Consider the following 17453-nt stretch of genomic DNA (forward strand, 5'->3'; position numbering starts at 1 on the left):
ACTCTCACCACTTTTATTCAACATAGTACTGGAAGTCCTAGCCACAGCAATCAGACAAGAAAAAGAAATAAAATGCATCCAAATTAGTAAGGAAGAAGTAAAGCTTTCACTATTTGGAGATGACATAATATAGAAAACCCTAAAGACTCCACCAAAAAGCTACTAGAACTGATAAATGAATTCAGTAAGGTTGCAGAATGCAAAATCATTATACAGAAATCTGTTGCATTTCTATGTACTAATAATGAAGCAGCAGAAAGAAAAATTAATAAAACAATCCATGTGTAAGTATGGCAAAATAATAAAATACCTAGAAACAAACTTAACCAAAGAGGTGAAAGACCTATACTCTGAAAACTGAAATACTGATGAAAGAAAGTTCCCAAAGATCTATGAGAAGTAGATTAAGTAGTCTAATAAGCAGGTTTGCAAATTGCTATATGAAAGAGTTTCTTGTTTACTCAACACATTGCTGATGACCATGGCTCCATTTTTCATTATAGGTGATGTCTGGTTTCTGGTCAACATAAAAAATGTTTCTAAATATGCATGAGATTTTTAATAATTTTGTGTTTCAACAATAGGAAGCTTTCTATGGATCTCAGCAAATAGTGATTTTGATCAACTTTTTTTGTAAGGGAATTTTTCATTATTTTTTTCTTCATTAATTTAACATAAAGAAAATCTTATTGCCTATTTGAAATCACTGTCCTTTTACCCTCTTCATTCTGTCTCTTATTCTTTATCTTCCTGTTTCTTTAATAGTCCTACCCTTGAGTGCATGTATACATGGAAAATGTCATAGTAAAAAAGTTGACTTTTTTTTTTTTTCATATGGATGTCTGAATCTTCTATGATGGAAGGTTTGGGAATACAGTTCAGTTTGATTTAATTTTTGGAATTTAATTAAATGGTAGTTTTATACTCTAAGGACATACAGGCTTAATTAGTGAAACCGTGTTTTCAGATCTTCATGAAACAGACTCCACTTGTGTGTTTTTGTATATAATACCTGGTACATTTCTTGTTTCAGTCCTATTAAAGATATCCACGATGTTTTGGAAGTGACAGTGTTTGATGAAGATGGAGATAAACCTCCTGATTTTCTTGGAAAAGTTGCCATTCCCTTGCTGTCCGTAAGTTACTGTAGTTAATACCCAGTTCGTAAGTCATTTTACGGTTGACAAGTTTCTATGGTCTAGAGTTGTTCTGTCTTTGTCAATCTGGGGAAAAGATCCTCCCGGCTATATTAGGAAATGACTATTTTATTCCTTATCCTTTTCTAATATTTTCAGTAGTTTCAGATATAAAGTAACAACTATTTAGTTGAATATTGGTTTAAGCAATGAAAACATTTTGACTCCTCTTTCAATTCATTCTCAATCTTAAGATGGGAGTTTCTGTTTGGTTTCAAGGAATACAGATCTATGACTGATTTTCCATTTGTTAATGAAAAACATACGCATGTTTCTTTATTACCTCCTTACTACTCATTTCTTCAAAGATTAATTGCTGATAACTGTGAAGTTGTTCCTAGCCCTACTGAAGACCATTTTCTCAAAAGTTCTATTTGTCTTTATGGTAGTAGAGTTTGCTTTCAGTCTCAAAAAATGCTTTGTGGAAGAAAGCAGAGAGCTTCTCTTGGAAAAAGAGTGCTGTTTTAGTTAAAAGATAACATACCAGAGTAATCTAAGAGCTGAATGAAAAAGTCCTCTGAAGTCAGAGGAGAAAGCTCCGCATACTTTACATGGACAACGGAGGGAAGCCAGGATCTGAATTCACCTGTTAATTGGACATTAATCTTTGTACCAAATGTATTCTTCCAGAAGACAGAATTTCAGTTTTTCATCCAACAATTAATGTTTCATTGTGGAGATGTCATGGTCTTATCAGTCAATAAGACTTTATTTATTTCTTCCCAATGACTTATTTCTCCAAAGACATTAGTGCACTGTGTAGCAGGAGAGATCCGTGCTCTAACTATGAGATTAGACTAGCTCGTGTGATGCTTACAGTGGGAGAAATGCTGCATCCCTCATTATCTCTGCCAGTTTTGATCACCTGGTTAATTTCTCCCCAAGTTCTCTTATGCCTACTGTTCCTCTAAGAGAAGGGGTGAAGCAGCTGCTCCCTTGTCGATTTGGCTCTAAGCCATCAGCAGTAGACCACACTGACTCTCAGGGAGGAGACCGCAATTTGGGATTTTTCTCTTTTTTTGTTCACAACTTTATCAGTTATTCCTGAATCAACACACGTAACAAGAGCATGGAATTTTAGAGAGGTCTGAAGGGACAAGAAGCAAAGACTCCTTTACAATTCAGGTTCCTTTTTTTCTCAAAATTTTTTGGTGGGACAGAGACATTTCTCCTCTTGATTTTTTTATTTTAAGATTTATTTATTTTTGAGAGAAAAAGAAAGAGAGAATGTGTTTGGGGGGGCAGAGGGAGAGGGAGAGGAGAATCTCAAGCAGACTCTTCACTGAGTGCAGAGCCCAATGTGGGGATCTGTCTGGCAACCCTGAGATCGTGACCTGAGCCGAAATCACAAGTCCGTTGCTTAACCAGCTGAGCCACCCAGGTGCCCCTGTTTCTTGTTCTTATAGATAAACCTGTAATAATATATTTTACTCCTTGCTGGGTGAATACTCCTTGGAGTCATTTTTAACCTCCCTCTATTTTACATATAAAAGTTGTGTGTAATTGGTTTTCTATAATACCAGCAAATTGACCCACTTACTTCCCTCCCTTCTTCCCTCATGATGTGCAGTGTCTCTATGCTGTGGAGTTAGATTTAAGAAATTAGCTCTGGCAAATCCGATGTGGGGTTTCTTAACCTTACCATGGTTGACATTTGGGGATGGATCATGCTTTGTTGGGGGGCGGGGGGCTGTCCCGTGCACTGGAAGATGTCTAGCATCATCCCCGACATCTACCCACTAGATGTCAGGAGAACCCATCCGCCCATCACTGTTGTGACAGTCAAGATGTCCAGAGACCTTGCCANGGGGTTTTTTTTTTTTTTTTTTTTTTGGTGAGGGGGAGAACTCGAGAGTGGTGACAGGGAAATGAAGTTAAGAGAGAGAAAAATTCTTACATCACTAGTTCTTATATATTCTGTGTTTGTGCTAGAATAGTAGAATATCATAAATTTGGTTAAATAACATTTCAGCAAAATTAAGTCCTTCTCATCCTTTGTGGATCTCACAGTCCTAATACAGATTTGTATGCCCCTTGCTTGGACGTCTGCAACAGCAACGTAAGGAAGTCCTCACATGTGTGACTCCAAAGAGGCCATCGTTTGGATTCCAGAAATTTGCAACCACTCGGGAAGGCAGGACATACTTGAAAAGCTAGACCCCGTGCCCATAGAGATGAATGTTTGTTCTTCAAAAATCCCTCCTAGCTCCTAGCACAGTGTTTTCCACGTTGCAGGGATCATAAAGAAATTGTTGACTAAAGGAGCAGGCATATCATACAGTGAGGCATTATACCCTTCAAAGTAATCATCATAGGAGTTGGGGGTAGAGGGAAGGCTCCCAGGAGCCTCTGGTTGCAGAGAAAGTTCTATGAAGATGATGCATCTTGAACTAGGTCTTGGAGGCTAATTGGCCTTTGTGTGTTTGATTAGGAGCAGGGGTTGAGAGAGCGTTGCAGGGAGAGGTCATTCCACATGCAAATTAGGAAGCCTGTCTGAGCCCCACATCTTTGCATGCCGATCAGGAGTGGGGGAAAGGCACACCAACCTCGACAAAGGGTTTGGGATTGGGGATAGATCGGGATGGATCGTGTAGGGTAAATTGTCAAAGAATAGATTTTCAGGATGAGCGCTTCGAATTTGCTCTGATATGCCATTGTACGGGTTATAAGCATCTGGTTGGAAACAAGGCATGAAGGGAGAGTTTGTGGAAATTTAGTCTGACACAGCTCTGTTGGCCTCTTCTCCTTTCCAGCTTGTCTGAGCTATGATGATCCATGCTTAGCTTCAGGAATTATCTTCCTCTAGAAATCCTTTCTTCTAATCCTGCCCCTTCTGCTGACAGTCTGCGGTGGCTCCTGGCTGCTGGATGAGAAGGAAAGAATTGCATTTAAATGAAAAGTACTGGTCATGGCCTTCAAGGCTTCGAGCTAATCTCAGCATTTATTTATCCATATCTTACATATCTTGATTGCCACTATTTATCTGTATCTATCTGTGTGTCTCTCTCTCTTATGAATAAATTTAAGGCTCTCATGTATCCCTATCTTCTCAAGATTGTCCACCCATTTCTGCCAGCCGAATGAAGCCACCTCCTCAACCTTGCTTTAAGATTCATTTCCACTATGAAATCTTTATGGCCTTGGACCAACCACAGTAAATCTCTCTGAACTTTAGGTGCCTCTTCTGCAAAATGACCCAAGCATTCCTCACCTCTTGGAGTTGATGTGAGGACTGAGGAAGCTGCCTAAAGCATGGAGACTTGCATAGAGCAGAAGGAGCCGGGTGGCCCCCTCTACCAGCACCTGCACTAGGAGCCCGCAGGACTCTCTCACTGGGGCATNCAGCACCTGCACTAGAAGCCCGCAGGACTCTCTCACTGGGGCATGGTGCTCTTCACGGGGGATGGAAGGGTATGCATGCCTTGGGTGTGCCTGCGTCAGACCCTTAAATGAAATACAGGACTGAACATGGAACAGGAATGTACAGATGTGGAATAAGAGAAGTACAAGGAAAACACACAGTCGGAGATCAGAAAATGGGAACAGCACAATCTCCGGGACAGGGAGCAGGAGGAAAGTTTTCATTGAAAAGGTGACATTTGCTGAAAAGCAGAGATTATTATGAGAGTCCCTTGAGAGTAATGACTTGGTGGTCTGTGTACATCAAGACCTGGTTCAGTGCCAGGAGCAGAGTGGGTGCTTAATAAATATTTGTCAGATGAATGGTATGACCTCTACAGTACATTTATTACTTCCCTTCAACTTCTGTAACTGAAATAAAGGTAAAATTATTTAAATGAGAAATCCCTACTTGCCATCCAAGGAATAGAAGTGAATTGTAAAGTGGTGTTGAAAAGTAACAAAGGCCATCGAGTGGAAGGTGCCACAGCAGCTCCATGAGCCTGAATCACCAGGGGCATAACCATGTCAAGGTGACGTGCCATCTGGGTGCACAAGAGGTCATCTAGATGTTTGACCTGTAGAACTAGGTGGTGCGGAGACAGTGCAGACCCAAGTGTGTACATGTCAGTCTGTCTGGTGCTGTTTGCTCAGTACCATTGGGAGAACATTGGGACATCTCATTTATTATGGGAGATCATTTTTATCTCCAATAAATGTATTCATTATTTAAATTCTGGAAAATCCCCATATATCTGGAAGCTTTTAAGGGAAAGAAAGCAATCCGTAAAGTGTAGATAAATGATTCTCTAAATGTTTTCATGTCTTTGTTTCTTCTTCCTCCTCTCCGTCTGTTTATACTGTAATATTAATAAATGCAGCATTTTAATGAGCTTTGACGGAATCACCTTCAGAGAGTTGGTGCAGCATGTTCCTTGGAGACGCATAACTGAAGTTCCCAGTTTCTGGAAGGAAGTGTGTTCCTCATTAGCTGGGATAAGCTAAGAGTGTGCCGGCTCAAGAGAGAGGGGGCCACAGCTCAAGCCCACCTGTGCCTGCACAGGACTGGCCACGTCTCGGCCCTGCTGTGGAGTAACCCCAGGGCTTTCATTAAAAGTGTCAGATGGTTTCCCCGGAGTGAGCGCTGATGGCATGTCATGTCGGTGTCTCTGGAGGAGCAGCCCTGACACCTACTAACAGTCTGACAAATGGTTAAGTAGCTGTTTCAGCACGGGTTGAGGGAGCCAGCGTCCTCCACCTAGCATGAGGAGGAGAGCGCGTGTTCTCTTCATGCTCCTGGTTGTTAAAGAGGCAAACCTGCTCTCCTCCATAGCCAGCTCCTCCCCACCCAAAACCTGCCCCTTGCCCTGCAACACACACTCCCAGAGTAAAACCATCTTTAATTAAGCAAGACTTTTTTGTGAGATGTAGACGGATTTTTTTGGTGTTGGTTTGATTTGGCTGCCCAACAGTTGGAACCCCTTGAAAATTTGGGGAGGTTCCCATTGCAATGTTTTGGAGAAGAGGTCAGAGCCCTCTTGCGTGGACAGAAGGTGAAAAGCCAGTACTTTTTTTCTGAGCCCTGGCATTTAGGGCCTGGGTACTTGGCGAGGTGGGAGCAGTCAGAGGCTTCCTTGGAGGCCTTTACGTTTGTATCAAGTGCAGCAAAGAAGCAGGAGTGGGTAATTCATATTAGAGGCAGCCACACGCAGGGGCCAGTAACGCGAGTACCTGGGAGGCCAGTTCTCCTGGGAAGCAGGGGCTAGACTTTTCCTGGGGACAGAGAGTGACTGAAGTTCTTGCGCAAATACAAATACTCTTGTAACCATTCTTTGGTTTCTAGTGATTTTCAAGCCTGATTTTACAATCTTTGCAATGATTCTGAGCACTCTCTGATATTATTTTAATAAATTCCTCCTCTGCTACATTTAGACAGGGGCCATTTCCATGTTTATAATCGACAACCCCAGCTCATTCATTTATGTCCATGACATGGTCATTGTCTACTGGCCACTGAGGTTATAGCATTGGCTTAAAAGCTTTGGCCAGGCATCTACATGTCTAGAGTGTGAGTCATTGAATAGAATCTCCTGTTTAATACCCTTACTCATACATCTGTTCTTCTTTTTTTGAAATAGAACCTTCATGCAGTCTCCTGCACGTGTCAGTCTGGCTAGTGATGTGCGTGCGGTACCTCGGAGCTCCTGGTTATTAAGTTAATTAGATGTAGGTTCAGTGACCTGAATGGTAGACCAGTAGGTCAAGAAGCCTGAGTGCTCTCGGCATTAGGCATTAGAGCCTGGCCTGGGATTCCTGGGCCATGTGTTGGCAGAGCATCTGTCCTCATGCCCCCAATTAATTTAGTACGCACTGCTTTGTAAAGTGTCGCTGTGCTGCATAGTCAGGCAATGTTGTAGGGACGTTATAGAGCCATCCATTCTGTCCCTGACAGTTATGCTTCTAGATCCCACTGTCAAAACCAGCAAAAGGGGAGAACATTTGTGTGTGTGTGTGTGTGTGTATGTGTGTGTGTGTGTGTGATGACTTTTTGGGTCCAACTTTGGATTTGGGACTTTCTAAATTTATTTTTCTTTTGGAGGATGTGTGAGGTGGGGTGGAAAAAGAAGAGGTGAGATGAGAGAAGTAGGCGTTAAGCTTCATTTTTTTTTTTTTAAGATGACAACTTCGAACTTGCTTTGTGGAATTCAACTTTTGCATGTTCATGAGCAGCAAAAATGTAACATCTGCATTCTCATAGTGTACCGAACATATCAGATCTTACCTGTCTGTGGCCACCCCCTGCAGAGCTGTTTTAACTTCTAAATAGCCGTGTTGATAGTTTTCCTCCCTTCTCTCATGACCCTGCGGAAGCCTCTAGGTTATCATAGGCTTCCAACTATAGCCGAGTAATTACCTATATTGACTCAAGGAGAACCTAGGCAGGAAACAGGGGAGCTTCTGTATTAAAACAAAACACAAAACTGGACTCCCTCCCGTGCGAGACTGACAGCCGCTTCTGTGCAGCCCGTGTGGTCACTGGCTGTCAAGGCTACATCTGGGTTGTGTATCCAACCCTATCCATTAAGTATGCTACAGTTCCAGAACTTATAGGTTCTCTCCGTTTCCAGAATTCCCACACAAGCCTTGCTGGAAAGAGCCGCTCACTTTTGATCTTTCAGCAAGCACAGTTTTATTGGTATAAACGTGCATGGCTTTTATTCACTTGGCCTCTCTTACTTTTGAGATTCATTTGTCTCTGACCAGGGAGATTCCTTTGCCTTGACCAATGTCCTGTGTTCTCTTTCCAGGGAAGAGTGATCCTTTTTGCTTGTTGGAGTTAGGCAATGACCGACTTCAGACACACACCATTTACAAAAACCTCAACCCCGAGTGGAACAAAGTTTTTACATTGTAAGTGCGTTAGCCTCCAGAATATCAAGGAGTAGTTTTAACTTAGAGATCAATTATCTTTAATATGTTTGGGGCAGGCTGGGGCTCTTGAGTGGAACTTTCTGTCCATTTTTATGTGTGAAGAATGAATTTTATTGTTTTTTTTCCTTCTGAAAACCTTTTATCCTTTCATTTTATAGAGTATAGTGTTAATAATAGAAGAAGCCATTTAGAACTGCAAGAGAGTGTTATAGGAGGCATTTGTAAAGTGGATCTTCCAGTAACTCAATTAATCTGTGAGTAGATGGAAGCTTCCACATATCCAGGCTAATTCATTCCTGGGTTAAAGAAAATTACAAACGTAGACCTGCCTTAAATTCAGGTTTATATGTTACAATATTATTGTAATGCCTAAAGGCTTGTTTTATGGCAGAGTCTTCTGGAAAATACAGATTATCTGTGATTCCCCAAAGAGTCCCAAAGACTCTTTGTATTCCATCTCTGCTCCACAGAGATGACCTGTCCACTCTTTCAAACTCAGGGATTTAGGAGACTGGATATATTTCCTAATGTGCTTTAGATTCTGAGGAACCCGGCCATCAAGGGGAGTCACCTGTTGATTTGGGTCAAATGGTGGTTCACTGTCCCCACAACCCCGAAGAAATGTTGTGCTTGTAATTGAAAGAATATGTTTTGAATGGAGTGGATGATTCTCAAGTAGAAAATTCCCAAGGATCAAAATTGAATTAGTAATCAAAAAACTCCCAACAAACAAAAGTCCCATACCGTGTGGTTTCACAGGTAAATTCTATCAAACACTTAAAGAAGACTTAATACATATTCTTCTCAAACTTTTCCAAAAAGTCGAAGAGGAAGGTAAATTCCCAAATTCATCCTATGAGACCAGCATAACCCTGATACCAAAACCAGATTCCCACAAAGAAAGAGAACTATAAGCCAGTACTTCTGATGAACATAGATGCAGAAATCCTCAATAATATATTAGCAAATGGAATCCAACAATACATTAAAAAAATCATTTACCACAATCAAGTAGGGTTTATTCCCAAGATGCAAGGATGGTTCAATATTTACAAATCAATCAGTGTGATACATCACATCTATAAGAGGATAAAAACCATACGATCATTTCAATAGATGCAGAAAAAAAATTGACAAAATATAACATCCATTCATAGAGGGAACATACTTCAATGTACTTAAGGCCTTATATGAAAAACCCACAGCCAGCATCATACTCAATGGGAAAAAATGAGAGCTTTTCCCACAAGGACAGGAACAAGACAAGGATGTCCACTCACCACTTTTATTCAACATAGTACTGGAAGTCCTAGCCACAGCAATCAGACAAGAAAAAGAAATAAAATGCATCCAAATTAGTAAGGAAAAAGTAAAGCTTTCACTATTTGGAGATGACATAATATAGAAAACCCTAAAGACTCCACCAAAAATCTACTAGAACTGATAAATGAATTCAGTAAGGTTGCAGAATGCAAAATCATTATACAGAAATCTGTTGCATTTCTATATACTAATAATGAAGCAGCAGAAAGAAAAATTAATAAAACAATCCATGTGTAAGTATGCCAAAATAATAAAATACCTAGAAACAAACTTAACCAAAGAGGTGAAAGACCTATACTCTGAAAACTGAAATACTGATGAAAGAAAGTTCCCAAAGATCTATGAGAAGTAGATTAAGTAGTCTAATAAGCAGGTTTGCAAATTGCTATATGAAAGAGTTTCTTGTTTACTCAACACATTGCTGATGACCATGGCTCCATTTTTCATTATAGGTGATGTCTGGTTTCTGGTCAACATAAAAAATGTTTCTAAATATGCATGAGATTTTTAATAATTTTGTGTTTCAACAATAGGAAGCTTTCTATGGATCTCAGCAAATAGTGATTTTGATCAACTTTTTTTGTAAGGGAATTTTTCATTATTTTTTTCTTCATTAATTTAACATAAAGAAAATCTTATTGCCTATTTGAAATCACTGTCCTTTTACCCTCTTCATTCTGTCTCTTATTCTTTATCTTCCTGTTTCTTTAATAGTCCTACCCTTGAGTGCATGTATACATGGAAAATGTCATAGTAAAAAAGTTGACTTTTTTTTTTTTTCATATGGATGTCTGAATCTTCTATGATGGAAGGTTTGGGAATACAGTTCAGTTTGATTTAATTTTTGGAATTTAATTAAATGGTAGTTTTATACTCTAAGGACATACAGGCTTAATTAGTGAAACCGTGTTTTCAGATCTTCATGAAACAGACTCCACTTGTGTGTTTTTGTATATAATACCTGGTACATTTCTTGTTTCAGTCCTATTAAAGATATCCACGATGTTTTGGAAGTGACAGTGTTTGATGAAGATGGAGATAAACCTCCTGATTTTCTTGGAAAAGTTGCCATTCCCTTGCTGTCCGTAAGTTACTGTAGTTAATACCCAGTTCGTAAGTCATTTTATGGTTGACAAGTTTCTATGGTCTAGAGTTGTTCTGTCTTTGTCAATCTGGGGAAAAGATCCTCCCGGCTATATTAGGAAATGACTATTTTATTCCTTATCCTTTTCTAATATTTTCAGTAGTTTCAGATATAAAGTAACAACTATTTAGTTGAATATTGGTTTAAGCAATGAAAACATTTTGACTCCTCTTTCAATTCATTCTCAATCTTAAGATGGGAGTTTCTGTTTGGTTTCAAGGAATACAGATCTATGACTGATTTTCCATTTGTTAATGAAAAACATACGCATGTTTCTTTATTACCTCCTTACTACTCATTTCTTCAAAGATTAATTGCTGATAACTGTGAAGTTGTTCCTAGCCCTACTGAAGACCATTTTCTCAAAAGTTCTATTTGTCTTTATGGTAGTAGAGTTTGCTTTCAGTCTCAAAAAATGCTTTGTGGAAGAAAGCAGAGAGCTTCTCTTGGAAAAAGAGTGCTGTTTTAGTTAAAAGATAACATACCAGAGTAATCTAAGAGCTGAATGAAAAAGTCCTCTGAAGTCAGAGGAGAAAGCTCCGCATACTTTACATGGACAACGGAGGGAAGCCAGGATCTGAATTCACCTGTTAATTGGACATTAATCTTTGTACCAAATGTATTCTTCCAGAAGACAGAATTTCAGTTTTTCATCCAACAATTAATGTTTCACTGTGGAGATGTCATGGTCTTATCAGTCAATAAGACTTTATTTATTTCTTCTCAATGACTTATTTCTCCAAAGACATTAGTGCACTGTGTAGCAGGAGAGATCCGTGCTCTAACTATGAGATTAGACTAGCTCGTGTGATGCTTACAGTGGGAGAAATGCTGCATCCCTCATTATCTCTGCCAGTTTTGATCACCTGGTTAATTTCTCCCCAAGTTCTCTTATGCCTACTGTTCCTCTAAGAGAAGGGGTGAAGCAGCTGCTCCCTTGTCGATTTGGCTCTAAGCCATCAGCAGTAGACCACACTGACTCTCAGGGAGGAGACCGCAATTTGGGATTTTTCTCTTTTTTTGTTCACAACTTTATCAGTTATTCCTGAATTAACACACGTAACAAGAGCATGGAATTTTAGAGAGGTCTGAAGGGACAAGAAGCAAAGACTCCTTTACAATTCAGGTTCCTTTTTTTCTCAAAATTTTTTGGTGGGACAGAGACATTTCTCCTCTTGATTTTTTTATTTTAAGATTTATTTATTTTTGAGAGAAAAAGAGAGAATGTGTTTGGGGAGGGAGAGGGAGAGGAGAATCTCAAGCAGACTCTTCACTGAGTGCAGAGCCCAATGTGGGGATCTGTCTGGCAACCCTGAGATCGTGACCTGAGCCGAAATTACAAGTCCGTTGCTTAACCAGCTGAGCCACCCAGGTGCCCCTGTTTCTTGTTTTTATAGATAAACCTGTAATAATATATTTTACTCCTTGCTGGGTGAATACTCCTTGGTGTCATTTTTAACCTCCCTCTGTTTTACATATAAAAGTTGTGTGTAATTGGTTTTCTATAATACCAGCAAATTGACCCACTTACTCCCCTCCCTTCTTCCCTCATGATGTGCAGTGTCTCTATGCTGTGGAGTTAGATTTAAGAAATTAGCTCTGGCAAATCCTATGTGGGGTTTCTTAACCTTACCATGGTTGACATTTGGGGATGGATCATGCTTTGTTGGGGGGCGGGGGGATGTCCCGTGCACTGGAAGATCTACCCACTAGATGTCAGGAGAACCCATCCACCCATCACTGTTGTGACAGTCAAGATGTCCAGAGACCTTGCCAGATGTTCCAAGGAGGAACAAAATCATTCCCAGTGGAGAACCACTGATCTAAGTTAATGCAGTTTTCAAACTGTATCTTTCAAGATGCAAGGTAGAATGAGTTTATGAAAGACTTTGTTTAAATGCAAGGAGCCCCCTGACCTCCGTAACTTCATTCTGGTTGCTGATAAGCTGCCCACAATCTATACATTCATTTATTTGAGGAATATTTATCAAGTGTCCAGTTTATTCCAGGCATTGTTCTTCGTTTTAGATGGCAATGTTCTAACAATGACTGCGGTGAAGGTATCTTCTCTCTTGGAACTTACATTTTGGTTGTAGGAGTCAGTATACAGAACAGACAAAGAAACCAACAAAAAAGCAAGATGGCATGTTAGATGGTGAAAGGTGCCATGTAGAAAGCAAAGCTCCAAGATTATGTCTGGGGAAGGGGTGCAGTTCTCCATGGGCCAGCCAGGGAGGAACTCACTTCAGAGGGCATTTGTGTGAGAACTTAAGGAGATGAGAAAGAAAACCCTGTGGATATCTAGGGAAACTCTTCCAGGCAAAAAATCGTCCAAGTTCCAAGACAGTGCCCTAACTGTCCAGTCCCAAAAATATCAGGGTGGACAGTGTGGATGGAATGGAGTAGCCTGGGGGGAGAATCACGAATGTGGAACAAGAAAGGACATAGGGACAGAGTGTCGTGGAAGAGTGGTAAGACTCTGATGGTCTGAGAGTTTGAAGGACTTGGGCTCTTTCTTAGTGTCGATGGGAAGCCACAGGGAAGTTTTGAGGCAGGGAGTGCTTGGTTTCGTTTATACTCTCTGCTTCTAACATAAAAGGGCTGTGGCACACAGAGAAATAAACCCAGATCTGACTGTTCTCTACCATGTAAAGTGTAAAGTCAGCGTGGCCTGAACTATGTTCTCATGGGAGGCTTAGCGGGCCAGGAATGTTGAGCTGAAGATGTTATAGCAATTGCTCTTCAGTGTGGCTGCTTCCATTCGGACTCATTTCTGATTGACCAACACATTGGGCAAGTGATCAGACCTTCAGAAGATCTATTTCGTCTCTTCCTGATGTTCAGTGGTCCACCTGCTACACACACTCTCCAAATAAATTCATTCTCTACCTGAAGTGCAGATATAAATATGATAGGGAAAAAAAATGCCATAATCCTCAGTATTCATAAAAGGCAGATTTTCAGTTGTTTATTAGTTCACCGATCATTCCATTTTTGAGTAATTCTAACTTGTGATTTAGAGAGTATGTTTTCACATTTAGATCTGNCAACACATTGGGCAAGTGATCAGACCTTCAGAAGATCTATTTCGTCTCTTCCTGATGTTCAGTGGTCCACCTGCTACACACACTCTCCAAATAAATTCATTCTCTACCTGAAGTGCAGATATAAATATGATAGGAAAAAAAATGCCATAATCCTCAGTATTCATAAAAGGCAGATTTTCAGTTGTTTATTAGTTCACTGATCATTCCATTTTTGAGTAATTCTAACTTGTGATTTAGAGAGTATGTTTTCACATTTACATCTATTTTTTTAAATTTAATATCCATTGCATCATGCTTACCTAACCAGCCCTATATCATATGTGAAATCATTAATTTTCTGAAAACCTAATTTGGCATGCTTTATCGTCATGGCTGTTTACAAAATAGGAAACTGAGGTACAAGGTTCTGCTGGGAAGTCGTAGAGACTGGATTTGAAGTAGGCAGTCTCATGTCTGAGCCTGGGCTCCTAAGAGGATGTTATGCCGCCCTGGTGAGCCCCTGTTCAGTAGATATCAGGCCAAAAGCAAGAACCAAGATGTGTTTCACACAACCACTCAATGCAATAGAGTATGGACAGGTAGGACACAGAGCTGAAGACTTGCATATCTTGAGTGACGCCTGTGGAATGAACACAGAAGACTTGAAATGCATTTTTTCTCCATTGAAGTATAGTTGACATAGAATGTCATGTGAGCGTACAATACAGTGAAGCAACAAGTCTACCACCCGTCACCAGACAACATTGTTACAATACCATTGATTGTAATCCCTCTGCCACCAACACCTTTCATCCCCATGACTTACTCCTTCTATAACCGGAAGCGATGACCTCCCACTCCTTCAACCATTTTGTCCATCTCCCACCCCCTCCCCTTCCCTCCGGCAGTCACCAGTTTGTTCTCTGTGCTTATGCAAGATCTGAAATATCAAGCGTTAAATCAAAGGAACAGGAAAACAGAGCAGGAGGAATGGATTTAATTTTGGGAAGACTGTAGGAAGTGGGGAGTTTGAGCTGGCCTAGGAGGATCCTGCAGTTGGTCCTGACTGGTGGGTGAGGTAAAGAAAGAAGGCCATTCAAAGCAGAGGGTAGAGCAGGAATGGAGAAGCAGGGAGTAAGAGAAAGGCCACCTTCTGGAAACAAAGAGGGGCCTTCGTGCCTGGTGCTCAGGGTGAGTGGGGAGGCTGGAGAGGGAGGACTGCAGACTGCTCAAGAAGGGTTGAGGGGGGTTGGGGTTTATTCTGTTAGCAGGGAGAACCTAAAGGCTTTCAGCCTGGGGTTGGAGATATCAGAGCAGTAGACTAGGAAGAAAGTTTTGGCTCCAGGATGAGGCAAGTTAGGGAGGGAGACTTTTCCTGGAGGGATTGGTTGAAACCCCAGAAATAAGCAGCAAAGAGAGAACCCTTCTATTGTCCCTCTTAGGAGAAGGTCTTATTTCTCTGCTTTTTTAATATAAGAGAGAATTATAAAAATGGGATAGTCGGTGCTTCACTGTTACCTGTATAGGATATGAAATCGTATTCAATAATGCCCCTTTTTTTTTCTATTTAAAAACAAAAATTGTATTTCTTGGAGAAGAGTATGAATATCTTTTTGTAAGAATACATTTTCTTTAATCAAGTCATAAACTAAAACTTGATTTACACTTTCAGAGAAAATGCAAAGTACATTTCAAAATGTCTTAAGTATAAAGTATTGAATGTACTTCAACTTTTAATCTCTCTCAAAATGATAATGTGCTAAGTGCATTTCAGCCTGTTAAATAAAAAGCCTGTTCTGAATTCACCGTATCTTTTAATCAGGGTGAATGTGCTGGCTGACTATTGGCTCATTTAGAATCCATGTCCTAAAATCAGAATATCTGTTAATGCAGTGAATTGTTCAGAGCGTGTACATATGCTTAGATAATACAGAATTGAAAGAATCCAGGCCACTGGGTCATTTCATTTCTGTTCAAGTTTTTTAATAAAATAGTTGGTTTTTAAAGGGTTCTATAGATATGTAAAGGCTTGTTACTCATGATTAAAAACAGCAGAAAATTGCAGCTGGCCTGGATTATCATCTGAAGACTTCTAATATTTGCCCATTTTCACATAACTCCAAATATCTTCTAATCAATAACATAGTGAGTGTGCATTGGAAAACGGTAAAACACAGAGTTTTAAAATATTTCCAGCATAGATATCATCTCCGAATTATTAGCCTATTCCGTTAGATTTATTTAAACATTTCTAGTCTCAGTTAAGGAGTCTCATTTTGTCCTGAAAAATCAATCTGGGTTCTTCTCCTCCAGGACATTTCTTTTGAGGCAGACATGTGTTTATCATCTCGGAAATTATGGAAAGGCCCCATGTAGGAAGACTTTGAAAATCAGCTCTCTGGAAAATAAGGAAGGCATCTCTCTCTTTATCGTTATTTCCTAATATCTAAGAAAAAAAATCATCTGTAACCTGAGGAGGTCCTACCTTTTGATCCAAGTGTGAGACCTCCTGTGGAAGCCGTGCCAACACGTGCAGGTGAATTCATGATCAGAAGCATAGGATTTGTGGAGCCCTTAGCTTTCTCTGTGAATTCACGTGCACAGGAATAGCTTCACTTAATTAGTTTTATGGGACAAATTTTCTGTAATTGCTTGTACAGAATAAACGTCCATACACATCTTCATTTGCATTTCCAATTAAGGATTTGCCCATTTCACCTGTGATGGGTTTTGTGTATTGTAATGGACACGTTTACACAATCATATATTTTTTAAAGTTCATGATGAAATTTTGGCCATTAAAATAAATATTTATATTTTACTTTTATATTTATGGATGTATAGCCACCTAAATACTCTTAAATGGCTAAAACATAAACATTCAACTCTCCTTCCTGCCAGTCCTGCTCCAATATGTCCTTGGAAATAAAGAGAAAAAAGATAAAATGAGGCAAATTTGTCCATGGCCATGGAAACTTGGAAAGGGTGCTTTTAACATGCTGGAATTATCATGAACCGTATGTAGTATATAAGGTGGATGGGATTTGGTTAGGATGGACAGGCTAAGGGAGAAAGACTGCCTCATGGATTTCCTCGATGTCTTGGCACAAGGAGGTAGCAAGGATAAATCTAAGCACCCTGGACATGATGGTAAGTGCTGAATGGGTTAAACTTTTCTATTAAATGGAAAAAACCTCTTACATTGAGTAAAAGAGTAAAATCTAGCTGCTGGTGCTTCGAGAGGCCTCAAATGTGGTAAAACAGAACTGGGTGGGCAAAAGTATTACACGTAGATGTAAATAAGTGGGAAGTCAGAAATATACAGAGGAGGTTATTTCCTGAGTCCAAAAACGATTTCATTGCCAATAACCTTATAGCAAACATGAGTCTTTATGTGAATAGTTTCCCACGGAATAGTTTCCCATAGAATACTTCCCACAGAAATATTCAAAAAATATTTGAAATACAAGTGGGGCACCTGGGTGGCTCAGTCGGTTAAGTGTCTGCCTTCAGCTCAGGTCATGAACCCAGGGTCCTGGCATCGAGCCTGGCATTGGGCTCCTGGCTCAGTGGGGAGCCTGCTTCTCCTTCTGCCTGCCGCTCCCCCTGCTTGTACTCTCCCTCTCTCTCTGACAGATAAATAAATAAAATCTTAAAAAAAATTGAAATACAAGAAAAAATTACCAACTTAGAAACNGCCTGGCATTGGGCTCCTGGCTCAGTGGGGAGCCTGCTTCTCCTTCTGCCTGCCGCTCCCCCTGCTTGTACTCTCCCTCTCTCTCTGACAGATAAATAAATAAAATCTTAAAAAAAAATGAAATACAAGAAAAAATTACCAACTTAGAAACACAAAATGATTATGTTATCTATGCATAAATATCAGAAACAAAAAAAGAAGGCTATATGGTGATGTTTCTTAAAGGTCCAAATGTT

At 40.0% G+C, this 17453-nt stretch overlaps 1 protein-coding gene across 1 annotated transcript in view; it reads left to right on the forward strand.

Annotated features, from left to right (window-relative positions):
• MCTP2 (multiple C2 and transmembrane domain containing 2) overlaps positions 1-17453 on the forward strand; it is a 234536-nt gene that overhangs the window by 114702 nt on the left and 102381 nt on the right. Inside the window, exon 14 of the mRNA XM_002926690.4 lies at positions 1034-1136. Within this exon, the coding sequence (XP_002926736.1) occupies positions 1034-1136 (103 nt within the window). The remainder of the gene's footprint in view (positions 1-1033; positions 1137-17453) is intronic.

Source organism: Ailuropoda melanoleuca, chromosome 9, assembly GCF_002007445.2.
Source record: "Ailuropoda melanoleuca isolate Jingjing chromosome 9, ASM200744v2, whole genome shotgun sequence".
Lineage (NCBI taxonomy): Eukaryota > Metazoa > Chordata > Mammalia > Carnivora > Ursidae > Ailuropoda > Ailuropoda melanoleuca.